The sequence below is a fragment of the Helianthus annuus genome, chromosome 10, assembly GCF_002127325.2.
Source record: "Helianthus annuus cultivar XRQ/B chromosome 10, HanXRQr2.0-SUNRISE, whole genome shotgun sequence".
In the NCBI taxonomy this organism is placed as follows: Eukaryota; Viridiplantae; Streptophyta; class Magnoliopsida; order Asterales; family Asteraceae; genus Helianthus; species Helianthus annuus.
This window is the reverse complement of record NC_035442.2, coordinates 11,125,049-11,138,775: the sequence shown is the minus strand read 5'-3', so window position 1 is coordinate 11,138,775 and position 13,727 is coordinate 11,125,049. Positions and strand designations below refer to the sequence as shown.

Sequence of the window (13,727 nt, the reverse complement as noted above, 5' to 3'; positions counted from 1 at the left end):
ATTTCTTCCACTGAAAAGCAACAATGAAGCAATGAATGTTAACATTGAAGAATACGACATAAAGTGTCAAATTCTCATTGAATTTCTGATCAGATGTCCGATATCTCAAGCTCTTACAAAAACCAGAGATATGCCAGAAAGACTGCTACAACAAGCTGTAAACACTATAGAGGTCTCAAATGAAATGGAACTAACAGCACACTTATGGGAAAATATCTTCATTACAATTACACCGGAGAAAATAAGGGAATGTTTAGAATTACCCTTAAACCAAGGCTATGTAGAAGCACCAAAGAAAGAAGATATGTTCGAACAACTGGATGCTGTAATGGGCTGCAAGGCAAAAATTTCAAAAATCAATGAATTCAAGAGAAACAAGCTACCTGCCTTCTGGCAAGTGTTAATGGAGATACTGAACAAGTGTTTATCATCAAAGGTTGGAGGTACAGATCAGATAAATATGAATATTCTAACAATCATGTTCAGCCTCATAACTGGGTTGAATATTGATTTTGGAACAGAAATATTTAATCTGATCAAAAGATCAATTCTGACTAAAACTGGAAAGATAGATTCACATCTACCATTCCCCATATTCCTGTCAATCATAATTTCTGATGTTTTTTCTAAAAGGAACCTACAAATTCCAAAATCAAAAAATATGTGGAAAACAGAAATTATGAGACCCTGGAGTGCTGCAGGGTCATGGAAGTCAGATTTTGATGTACCTGTTCTATCAGAAAGAATGATGTGTCAGATACCAGAAGATTCACCATACAGAGCAGAATACCTGAGGATGTTAAGCAAACAGGTAGAAACCAAAGAAGGGTTTGAAAATATGTCACCCATGGAGCATGATGCAGAAGAATCAAGCACACCAAGAATAGAGCAGCAGGATGAATCTGATCCTCATCCAGCTGATGAAGATGTGCATATGAATCCTGTAGCAGAAGAGCATCATACTGAAGGCTCACATATGGGAGAAACAGGTGCGGCAAAATCTAAACTCAATATATTTTATAATTCTGAGAGTGATTCTGATGAATCAATTCAAGGAAAATATGAAATTTTACAAAGAAGCACTGTTTTTACAAGACAAAATGTGAGTGAAACAAAAGATCCATTTTCTGAATCAGATACTAAGGAGGAAAATGTGGCAGCAACAGGTAGAGATCAGTCTACTGATCAAGGAAACCTGGATGAGAAAAATAAGAGTTCTCAACAACTCATGGAGAACCTGAAAGGGTTCAAGGATATGAGGAAAACCAGGACTTGAATTTGTTTCAATTTTCTGGTGAGGGAACAGAGAACTTGGATTCTTCCAATCCTCTTAACCTCAAAACATCAGAAAATGTGTTTTCTGGTGGTGTTAGAAGAGAAACATCTGTTGTTTCTCCTATTTCCTAAGGACATCAATCTATGTCCCCTAAACAACTTCACAAGAAACCTGAAGACATAACTGCTACTGTGAAAGCATTCACGGAGGAAAAACTTGATCTGATACTGGAAGAAATCAGAAATCAAAAATCAGAAATCAAGGTTTTATCAGAAACTGTCAAAACTGTGCAGAAACAAACAGAAGAAAATAATGCAGCTCTTAAAGAAATACAAAAGTCATCAGAAAACAAAGAAAGCTCATCAGAAATTAAGAAAGCTCTTAAAGAACTAAGTGATATCAAGAAAAAGATGACTGAGGTTGCAACTGCAGGAGAAAGTTCAAGTTCAGGAAAGATTCTTGAGGAAATACAGTTTCTCAAAGCCAACAACATCAGCATGACTGAGGCTTTTGAGAAACTGTTAATGGAATTGACCGCACAAAGAAATAAGGATAGTCAGGAGTTTCAGAAGATAAAGAAGCAAGAAGAAACAAATACTCAAGCTCTTACTAACATCCACTTGTTAGTAAAAAGATTGCAGTACAATGTTGCCACACTGGCAAAAGTTGATCTTCATAAACTAAAAGCTCCAATTCCACAAGAAAGACAAGCAACAGGATCAGAAACTCCTCAACATCAACCAGAAACCATTCAATAAGAACAAACCAAGCAAACAGAAACTTCAACAGCTCAAAAACAGAAGCAGACCATGGGTCCACCTCAAGATAAGCAAAAGTTACCCATGGGTCCTCCACCAAATGTCCCAAAGTCAGACACTTCAAAGGTTCAACAGAAAGAACAAATTCCAGTCCAACCATCTTCTACAACCATCACTGGAGAAACAGAATTAAGCATAAGAATGGATGCAAAAGAGAAGAATGGAACATGAAGTGACTTCCTCAAAAAGGCCAAGAAAAATAATGAGAGAAGATTCAGAAGGCAACATCAAAGAATCAATGGTGCTGGAAGGTGATTTACACACAATCATGTATCCGGAAGAACATCTAAAGCACTACTATTGGAAAAGTCCAGAAGACAACCCAACAAGGCCACCCTCACCAATAAGTAAAAGTATTATTGAAGAAAGAAACAATGGCAGCTGGGTAATGTTGCACAAACACTTGACCAATCCAATAGTATCTATTGAAAGAATTGATACTTTGACCACTGGAGGAGGCATATTAGGAAATGAAAGCCAAAACAAGTATACCCTGATCAGAAAAGATAATGAAGTTCAAAAGGTTACTGATGCAGATCTGGCTGATAATGTTCACCCAATGGATATAGTCAAGATGAAGAACATCATTAATGAATGGAAAGGTAGTTCAGTAATGATCAGAAGAGCCCTTGACAGTCTTAAGAGTGCAGGAGCAAAATTATACAAAAGAGCAGCACTGGTAGACTTTGATCTATGTATCAATTTTGAGTATAGCACCAAAGTGTTAATACCTCCTCCCAACACATCAATTCCAGCTGAAATTCCTTCGAAATTAGCAAGAAATGGAGCAATCTTTGACACACCAGAAATATGTGCAGTCTTCAAAGATTCCAATGAAGAGAAAGCTCTATTCAAACTCAGTGAAATTTGCAGGTATTCAAACCAAACTTTAAAATATATAAGAAACTGCATAAATGAGAAACAAGAGCAGCTCAAGAGGAAGGGAAAGAACAATGAACAGCTGAGAAAAACAATTGAAGATTGTATTGAAAACTGGATGGAATCAAGAGGGTGGTACAAGACAATGTACAAGGCAACTCAAAAAGCGATTGATCACAAGAAAAAGCTGAAACCAGGAGACAAATATAGAGGTGGAGTGAAGATCAACTAATGAATTGATGAGATATTGTTGTTTTTGAACAATATTTAAAGTTTTTTTTTCTGTTTTTGAACAATGGTTGGTTTATGTTTATGTCTTTGAAACTTAGTTGCTTGATTTTTCTTTTCAAGAATTAGTTAAAAGTTGTTTACATTTGGATATAGAGAGAGTTCATTTTCTTACAATACTTAGGGGGAAACTGTTAGGAAACTTTATTTGTAAGTATTGAAGAAAATCTCAATCAACTGGATCTCAAAAGAAGGTAACAGTCCTGAAGATCACAACAAGAAGAAGAAGATCAGATAGGACAACTGAAACGCAAAGCATCTACTTCAAAGAATCACAAGTTGATCAAGAGTTGATTTGGATTATCAGAGAAGGTCATTTCTGATGGATCTGATGATATTTCTGATGAAATATCATCAGTTTCTGACGATTCTAATCATCAGACTTTCTGATGGTTTGTTCACCAGAATTTCTGATGAAGTGGTTTATCAGAAATTCTGATGAAAACCCCACTTGTCTAAAAATCACAACTCTATCCTGCCACCAATGACCGAAGCATGACATTATTGGTTATCATGATTACAAATGCAACTTGAACGCTGGATTCAATGAATATGTCAAATTGCTACTTTACGCAGGACTTATTGCATGAATAAACATTGTTTATTCATGTACACAGCCGTCTATAAATAGAAGGCTCGAGAGGCAGAAGGAAATTGAGTTTGAAGCTTATCATTCACATACAAACACCCAAACTCCACTGCTCTTCTCACCCACAGAATTCAAGATTCATTTGTATTAGATAATAATCTTACAATCACCTTGTTAAACTAATTTGTTTCAAAGTGATATAAACTTGATAATTCTGTAGGTCTCGTTTCTTGAAAGTCTGATTTCCATTTCCGCACATCTTTTTCATATATACTGAAATCAGTTGCCATATTACGTAAAAAGAAGTTGTTAAGGCCATACTAGGTCCAACAACATGTTTCATCTTTTTATATATAGTTTCAACTAATATTAATTTATGTTATTGTGTTGGAAATTTGTAACTCAAACATAAATCGTTATCGTAGTAACTCGACTTCTAATTACTATGATTATTTTTGTTTTCCAAAAAAAGTTGGTTCCCCGTCGCAACGCGTGGATGGGAACAACCTAGTTAATATTAAGTGACAAAACTTGGAACGTTCTTACATTAGGGTGGACTCCTCAAATGGGGAGTGGTAAACGTTTTCTCTAGCCAATAATGTCATATCAACTCTACACTCCACTCCCCATTTTATACTCAATCACTAGGGGTGCTCAAACATAAGGAAAGTGGTAAACAATTTATTTATAAAAATTAAAACAAATGTGTGATTGATTGGAAGGGGTTGGGGCCCACATTAACCCACTTTCTCTCCTCTATTTCTTCTCTTCCCCACTTCGGTGAGTGTTCACCGAGAAACCTACACCTCGCTCACCGATTGAAGACCGCCGCCATCTTCCCACACGGTAATCTTGGGTCACCGAAGATGCCCCTTCCACCCTTAGCCTTTATGTTAACATTTAAAATTTGACGCAAACAAAAGTACTTTTACCCCTTTACTAAAATCCGGGTTGGTTTTGCATCATTCAACCGTCTAATTTCATTTTGATTTTTTATTAAGGTGGATATATTTTTTTTATTTCAGTGATTAAAAAGTTAAAAACTAAATATGTTAATAAAAGAATTGTATGAGGTTTTATATTAGTATATTTTAGTAGTTAGTTTTTTTTTTATAAATTTATATGTTCTATCAAAAAGTGATAAAATCTTGAAAATTACAAATTGGCTCATTATAACCTTATAGACGATAGTTTTAATGATTTTTTTTTAAAATAAAAAGAGTAAATTACAAGTTTTTTTCTTTATGTTTACACCCTTTTGCAGGCGGGGTCCTCTGACGCAAAAGTTAGGTCCTTAATGTTTCAAAATCTTGCATGTTATGCCCTTTGAGCCTAACCCAGTTAATTTTTTCTGTTAAATCTGGTCACCCAAAGGTATTTTAGTCTTTTTACCTTTTTATTTAAAAATACTTTAATAAATAAACAAAAATCAAAATTACAAACTTAATAAATATAATAACAATCTCTCTTTTATTTAACATCCCACCTCTTCTCTTTCACGCTCACCGGTGGCACCACAAATAAGATATGCACTATACCCAACATCACCATTGCTATTCAAAGCCTCTTGATTCCACTGATTTAGCAAAAAACGAGATATACAATTCAAAACCAACTCACTAGAACTTCAATGGAAAATCTTCAACCTCAGATTGTACATAAGGCTTACCTGCAAAATCCCATCGATACGAAAATAGAATTCGCAGGTCAAAACAAGGTTACCGGAATTCGGTCGGAACTTCGTCGGAACCCTCGATGGGTCGCCAGAACTTTTCGTTCTTTCTTCGATCTCCGATCGTCTTAACTTCGTCTTCAACATTTGCAGCGGCCGCTGCAACAACACACCGCCACCATTCTAGTCGTGACAGTCGCTAGACTTGCGACTGTCACCGTCTCCACCATCGTCTCCACCATCGTCGTCCTGTTCATGACCAGGGTTGGTCAGCGGTTGGGTTTTGGAGATGTCGCCGGCGGTGATGGTGTGGCGGGTTAGGGTTTGCAGATAGGTAATCGGGTTAGGTTTTTAGTGTTGGAAAGTGAACAATTGTGGTGGTAGTGGTGGTGCAATTTGCAGATGGATAATAAGGTGGTGGGTAATAATAGAGGGGTCGTGGTGGTGGCAGGTGGGTGTAATCGATTAGGGGGTGGCGGTGGTGGTGTTGGTGTAGTAGAACTTGTAAGAGAGATGGTAGAGAGAGATGGAGTTAAGAGAGAAAGAGATTGGTTAGGTTGAAATTTAGATTTTATTTAAAATAAAAAACAAATTAAATAGGTAGATTGACAAAATTACCCTCATGTGCCTTGCACATAATCAGATTTAACAGAAAAATATAACTGGGTTAGGCTCAAAGAGCATAACGTGCAAGATTTTGAAACATTAAGGACATAACTTGTCAACTTTTGCGCTAAAGGACACCGCCTGCAAAAGGGTGTAAACATAAAGGACAAAACTTGTAATTTACTCAAATAAAAATTATATATTGTACATATAAATTAGTTAACTAATTTAAGATTCTAAAAATCGATGTATAAGTTTATAAATTATACATTATAACCTACTCGGGTTTTGATAGCAACTCTTTCTCGAATGGTTATGTTTTCATTTAAGCTCGGTTTGATTCGTTTAGCAATTTAACAAATTTCATATTTAAGAATGATAATATGGTTTAGGAATTGACAATTTCTTCGAATTGAAGTTCTTTCTTTGGTTGATCATTGACTGATCTTCTTCTTATTATCCTGCAAACATTCTTTTGCATGCATGTCACCTTGAATTTACACACATGAATTTAATTCCAGGCCTTAATAATTGCTATGAATTGAAGTCCTTTCAGTGATTATCTGCTGATTTTTTCACTAATTTCGCCAGTTTTGTTTGCCCTGACATTTGTTTTATGTTGCATATATACATGATTTTATAATCCATTTGATTTGCCAATAATACAACTAAAGTAGTATCTATACTCAAAATCATTTAATTATGTTGTTTCCTTTTCCATTCATTTTGCAAGCTATGTTTTCTATAATTATGGATTATAAAATTCTGACATAACATGAAGATAATCCGGTTTTGTGTTGCATTGTCTAATTGTCTAAATAATCGTGTTTGGATTGATACATTTAATCCATTTAATTAAACATGCCAACTTGTCACCCTTTTAAAACTAATGAAATATTTATTTTTTTCATAAGATTGACCTGTTTAACCAATTATTACAACCCGTGCAAAAACTCACTAACCCATTTATGACTTTGTTTAACCTGTCCACAATATGATTACCACCCATTTAGAACTCGTTGCCTGCTTATAACCCGTCAACCCATTTAAATCAACTCAACTCGTTTATGTACATAGGTTGTGTTTGGTTTACACAATTTAAGTTTTCGTGTTAGAGTTAATGTCTTTAACACGAAATTATATTATTCGTATACGAGTTATTTTTTCAACCTCTCAACCCAACACAATTTTGATCCCTACCTAGAACATATGTTAATCATCTTCTTGTAGCCTCTTTGGTTCAAAAGAGCAAGATGTGCTACAACCATAAATGTACATAGTACAAATCAAGGCAAACCTCTCTTTTTGTCTCTAAATTTAGTCCAATGGTTTGCCACATGCATGCAAACATATGTCCCATTTTTCCTCCCATCTTGTTTCTCTCACATTTTCCATTTCCCCCCTTCTTTTATCTATCTATTCTAATTCTAATAATAATAATTAATTCTCCCCCACACCCACAAGATTTATTCAACTTTTGAACATCCTTTTGGGGTCAAATTGACCCCAATATTATGGGCACCAAGGTGAAAGGCCTCATAAGAGGCATAAAGAACATCTCCTCACAAATATTTGGTCAGTAAATCTATCTTCATTTATTCGAAAGTTCAAAAAGATTCATAGATTTCATGTTTTAGATCATTCGGTCGATGAAATTTAGGTTTTTGTGTGTGCAGAAGATGAAAAAGAACAAGAATTTCAAATCGGGCAGCCTACGGATGTGAAGCATGTCGCGCATATAGGAGGTGATGGACCAGCGGTTGAATCTCCAAGCTGGGTATTTGTCAATGTTATGTTTAGTGTGATCTTGATGAAGGTTTGGTTTTTTTTTTTCATGTTTTTAAATGTTTAGTAATTTTCTGGGGACGCAGATGAAGGGGTTTGATGGAAAAGATTCTCAATCTGGACCATTGGACAAGACTGGAGGCAAGGTAGAGACTCCTGAAGTCAAATGGGTATCCGAAGGTTCGTGTAATATATGATTTTTGCCAATATTCTCATAATCGGATCGGAAACTGCGATATAACCCGTCTTGGTGAATTTTTTGTACCGCTAGGGATGAGATTGATATCGTATCAAATCAATACTGAACCAGTATCGTATCGATTTATTTTGATTTTTTTTCCGAATTCTTGTTTACTGATTTATTTCCACTTTAGCCTTCCTATATCATTTTAGCCTTTTTTTCTGTTAATATTGCAAATAGTACTTTCATGTTTTGTCTTAAATATAAGTTAGGAATGTTGGATTTTAATAATACCAACTATTCGTCATTGGTAGCCAACAGTCTCAACTTCAAAAATAATCACTGACAGTTCCAACTATTGACATATTGGCCACGAATGGAGTCTGACTAACAGAACCCTAACGTCGTTAGTCTCCGATCGCTGGAAAACCGTTTTTGGCCAGAAAAAGGTTTCTAAAGGTCTGATCTAAGGTTACAAAGAGGTTTGGGACGAAAATGTTGAGTTTTCCGGCCAAAAAAATGTTTTCTTGCGAAAAAGAAGTTTTCCGGCGACTTCAATAATTGTGACTTTTACTAGAAAAAATTACTAAAGGTCCGTAATAAAGTTAGAAAGAGGTTCGAGATAAAAATGTTTAGTTTTCTGGCCAAAAAGGAGTTTTCCGGCGACTTCAATAATTGAGGCTTTTACTAGAAAAAGGTTACTAAAGGTCCGTAATAAGGATAGAAAGAGGTTTGGGATAAAAAATGTTGAGCTTTCCGGCAAAAAATGTTCTTTTGGAGACTAGTGACGTTAGGGTTCTGTTAGTCAGAGTCCATTGGAGGCCAATATGTTAATAGTTGGGACTGTCAGTTGTTATTTTTTAAATTGAGACTGTTGGTGGTCAACCACGAATAGTTGAGATTATATATAGAGAAAATTAAGAAATTGTCTTTTGACCAACATGGTTTTCAATTTTGTCACTCTCATGCGTCCTTGGAATGATCTCTGAGCACGAGAGTGGTCAGCCAAAATGGGAGTGGTCTGCCAAAAATGGGAGTGGTCTGCCAAAATGGGAGTGGTCCGCCGACGCAGGAGAGTGGTCCGCGACGCACGGGAGTGGTCCGTCGGTCTGTCCGAAGAGTCAGCCAAAATGGGAGTGGTCTACTGACGCACGGGAGTGGTCCGCCGACGCACGGGAGTTGTCTGTCGGACACGTGTCGGCTCTAGGGACATGGACGCATCAACATAACATGCAAACTCTTCCCGTGCTGAGTGGTCTTTCCAAGAATGCAGGAGGATGACAAAATTAAAAACCCTATTGATCAACCAACAATTTCGTAATTTTCCCTTATATATAACATAAGTTATTCTGTGAAAACAAACAAAACAAAATAAGTACTTCATTTATCTTTTTAATATTAAAAGAAAACGATATAAATGTGATTTTATTGTTTCACTCTAAACAAATATGGATAACTAAGTTTGTGTTTCATTTATGTATTTAACCTATACATACATACGTATGTCTTGTATATCTCATGTGTCAGCTACGTTAGCAACACATGTTTAGGATTTTAATAAATACATGAACAAATTAGTTTTATTGTTTAATTATATACGTAATTTACATGCTACACATGTGTATGTAAGGTTGGAGGGTGTGGGAGGGGCTTTATCACGCCACGTCAGCGTTACGTTAGATCCACGTTAGTCAGGGGGCTTTATCACGTCTTCCCTTAACTTGCAGGGTGTGGGATAAAGCCTCTTCAATGCCTATAGCGCCCCCTTATCTTGACCAACTTACCTCGATCAAGCCAAAAACGCCCGTTACCATGCTGGCGAGTTAACTATGGCGCCCCCCTTTAAATTGCCCGGTATGGATGGTGGCGCCCCTCCGGCGCTATCGATGATGAGGTGCCAGGTGTGGCGCCCTCCACACCCTCCGGCCTAATAAAGATATTATTTAAAACACATAAAACATTGATAAAAGGATTTAGAATAATTCCTTTTATTTTTGTAATAGTTTAGTGTTCTGTAATAACTTTTAAACTACTTATAACGTTTTTTGCTTTTAATCCGGTGTTGTTGATCGGATCAAACGGACCGTTAGACGGTCGGTTCAATAACCCGTTCAGTTTTGAAAATCTTGCTTCATACCGTATGTGATAAAATTAACCTAAATGGACAATATATCTAAAAATTGGGTTGAAGGTTAAACTTATACTCTTATATAATCACATCAATACAAAATGATCTTCACGGTATTCTTGTTTATCATCTCTTGCAGATTCAACCCGTAGAAAAACCCGAAAAGATGATTCATGCCACAGGAGTACTCGTAGCGTGGAAACATCTAAAGAGCTTGCATTGTTACCAAGATCAACAAAGAACAACCGTCGTCGATCAATGGATAATAACATGGCAACCGAGACTCTAAGTAAAGACTCATCATCATCTCAATCCCGACATGCAAGAAGATCCCATAGGGGATCACGACGTTCTCTAGATCAAAACACGAGCGATGATTCAAAGCCAGACATCCCAAAAAGGTCTTCACGACGTATTAGAAAGCCAAAGGAGGAATCTTTAGGTGACGGGCCAACACGGTCATTAGCTAAATCGACCACAGATGATTCGGAATTTGGATCGGATGATCAATGATGTATCGGGAGGATTGTAGATTGAGAAGTTTTGTAACGAGTGCAATAATGGAAGGGAAGACGATATGACACGATGTGAAGTTTGGTCTCTTGTTTTGAATTTTGTATAGCTTTTGTATATTACCCACATGGAAACAACCATATTGTTACACATTAACATTCTTAAAGACTCCTAACTATTTTTTCCAGTTCGGATATAAACCCAACTTTTTCGGTTAGTTTTGGGGCTTGCTTAAAGGAAATGTATTGATTGATACAAGGTGCGTGAATGTCTAACATGATACAACACAAAGTTCATGGGTTTGGGTTTAATCTAGACAGGTTTAGGTTAGTTTCAGCTTGAACCAAAAACACGTTTAGCTAATAGGTTGTGCTCGAGTCGATATAGTGGATTTGCATGTTGTGGTGTTTGTGTTCGAGCTTTATATATTTCAGAACTTAAATCGATAGAGTTGTCTATATCAAAATTTGAAAGATCAAAAAAATTGAATATCAAATTTTATGGCCTAAACATAATTATTTTCTATACATTATGTATGTCTTTTTAACATTTTTTAATTTTAGAGTATAAATACAAAACAAAAATATAATATAAGATTTAAAGGTTAAATAGGTTGTGTTCACATCAACCCGAAAACTCGTGTTATCTTTGGGTTTATGTTTTTTTTTTTTTTTTTGGAACGACTTTCTTGTATTAGGCTACCGCACTCTCTAAATTGGAGAGTCTCATTACCTTACTCCGGCCAGACTATGTTATCTTAACCAGATCCACGTTGGCTTCAGAGTCTGGCTTGGACGTTCTCCCGGGAAACCATACCGTCGACTGCCACTTGACAGTCGTGTCACCACAAGAGCAGATCTCTCTGGCATAACATACAGTGGGACGAAAACCCAAGTGGGCACATGATAGAGCCTGGTACCTCTGCAAGGAGACTAGGCTGTATCCACCATTGTCTGATCCACCAAAGGTCTAATAATTTTTGAGCTCATATCATGTTTGTGTTTTCAGGCTTGTGTCATGTTTTTCTCACACAAACCAAACTGGCAAACATGATCCATTAACACCACTACTAAATACAAACTAAAAGACATTTATCCTTACAATTGATCATGCAATGGTTTTGAAAAATCTCGTGGTAGTTTGGAGTTTTAAACATTCATTTCATATACAAAAGTGTATACATCCGTAAGAACCTAATTACATATTTGCACTTGAAGTGGCAAACCTTACCCCCTAAATAAAGTAAAACCAAACAAACATCACTAGTAAAGATGAAACTTGATAACCAATTGATCTTGAGCTACTACTAACATGAGGAAGGGCATATTTGGGAACTTCAACCCTCTTGCAAACCTTCAAGTGCCCCAAATCACTATTAATCTTGGAAAATGACCCAAATACCCTTTTATCCAAACACAACTCAGGGTTCCCTTGCACCCCAAGCTTCCTCCCAATTCTTGAAACAAACTTAGCAGAAAATGGTAATCTCCCACTCAAACTATTGTTCTTCAAATTCAACTCACTCAACATTTTCAACCTTTCAAACTCCAAAGGCACACTCCCTGTTAACTTATTATTATCAAGAGCTAAATAACTCAAATTTGACAAAAACACCCCTATAGAAGATGGAATATCACCAACCAACCCTAACCCTGAAAACCCAATCCCATTCACACCCCTCAACTTCCCCCAAATGTCAGGAATCACCCCTCCTAATTCATTCCCACTCAAAAACAACCCCTTAAGTTCCCTCATCTCTTCAAACACCAAAGGTATCCCACAATTTGAAAACTTATTATAACTCAAATCCAAAAGCTCCAAACACTTCAAACCCTTCATACTCGCCGGAAACCCACCGGAAAAAAAATTCAAACTCAAATCAAGTTTTATCAAACTCTTCAACTCCCCAATACCCGCCGGAATATTCCCTTCAAACCCATTCCGGCTAAGATCAAGAATCTTCAGTTTCTTTAGCTTTGACACATTTTCCGGCAAACTTCCGGCGAGTTTGTTGCCGGAAAGTGTAACTTCTTCAAGATTGTTTAACAAACCAAACCCATCTGGGATTTCACCGGAAACATTAGTTCCGGTGATCACCAACCTCTTTAAGTTAGTCAAGTTAGTTATCGATTCTGATAAAGACCCGAAAAGACTCGGGTTTTGTATAAAAACAAGCTCTTCAAGACCCGACCCGAGTTCAAAAAAGGGTTGTAGAGAAACGGGTTGGTGGGAAAAACAGTTGTAGAAGAAGAGTTTACGAAGGTATGGAAATGAGGAGAGGATTAACGGGTCGAAGGTGGAGTTCGGGTCGCATGGCGGGTTCGGGTTGTGGTCGGAAACGTACCCGAAACTGAGTTCGAGGATGTTTACGGTTCCCGGGTCGGATTGGGTGGGTAAAGTGGTGTAGCCGCAAACGACGCCGTGTGGGGCAGAGGAGCAGAGGTCGTCTGGGAAGAGTGACCGCCATGGGATGGCTGAGTTGAGTGAGTCAAGGACTCGGTAGACCGAGTCTTGCTCCACCGAGTTGAGAAATGGTTGTGAGTTGGTAGTGGTGATTTTGTTTATGAATAAAAAGATGAATAGAGTGAAAACATATGTTAAAGTTGCCATTGAAAGATTTAAATGTTGAGAAAATGAATGGGATTTTATGGTTTATATAAATCGTAGAGAGAGGGGGAGGGGTATATTTGTCATTTACTAAAATGATGGGGGGAGAGGATCACTGTACAAAGGTGGTGGCAGAGATTTTCTCTCTGAATAAATCACAACTGAAATCTTTTCGAATTGACCAAATTGGCCTTGTGTGGGACAGAGAAGGGGTAATTTGGTCAATTTACACGTATAAGGTTAAGGATGCCACAAGGACAGATTACACCTCCCACAGTCCTACTCTATATATTCCGGCCATAACGACCAACGGCTTTAAACATAATGGTAGTTATAGTTTAGGCCCCTTAAGATTAACATTTGCACTTTAATGTCACATATTTCA

General features: G+C 37.0%; 2 protein-coding genes across 2 annotated transcripts; one reads left to right on the top strand and one right to left on the bottom strand.

Moving 5' to 3' along the window:
* The first annotated feature begins 5,924 nt into the window (after positions 1–5,924).
* On the top strand, positions 5,925–10,735 carry LOC110880723 (CRIB domain-containing protein RIC8). The gene is made up of 4 exons (XM_035978122.1): positions 5,925–6,026; positions 7,789–7,905; positions 8,000–8,093; positions 10,362–10,735. Exons 1-4 carry the CDS (start codon positions 5,925–5,927, stop codon positions 10,733–10,735), a joined length of 687 nt encoding a protein of 228 aa, XP_035834015.1.
* A 1,133-nt stretch (positions 10,736–11,868) lies between these two features.
* Positions 11,869–13,375, bottom strand: LOC110883986 (piriformospora indica-insensitive protein 2). Its single transcript, XM_022131652.2, has one exon. It carries the CDS (start codon positions 13,343–13,345, stop codon positions 11,969–11,971), a length of 1,377 nt encoding a protein of 458 aa, XP_021987344.1. The 5' UTR covers positions 13,346–13,375; the 3' UTR covers positions 11,869–11,968.
* Between the last annotated feature and the right edge of the window lie 352 nt (positions 13,376–13,727).

Bases quoted from the DNA above. Each gene is read 5' to 3' on its own strand.
- LOC110883986 (XM_022131652.2), bottom strand. From the start codon at position 13,345: ATGGCAACTTTAACATATGTTTTCACTCTATTCATCTTTTTATTCATA.
- LOC110880723 (XM_035978122.1), top strand. From the start codon at position 5,925: ATGGATAATAAGGTGGTGGGTAATAATAGAGGGGTCGTGGTGGTGGCA. The intron at 7,906-7,999 runs GTATTTGTCAAT...CTGGGGACGCAG, and splicing joins CGGTTGAATCTCCAAGCTGG to ATGAAGGGGTTTGATGGAAA. The intron at 8,094-10,361 runs GTTCGTGTAATA...CATCTCTTGCAG, and splicing joins AGTCAAATGGGTATCCGAAG to ATTCAACCCGTAGAAAAACC.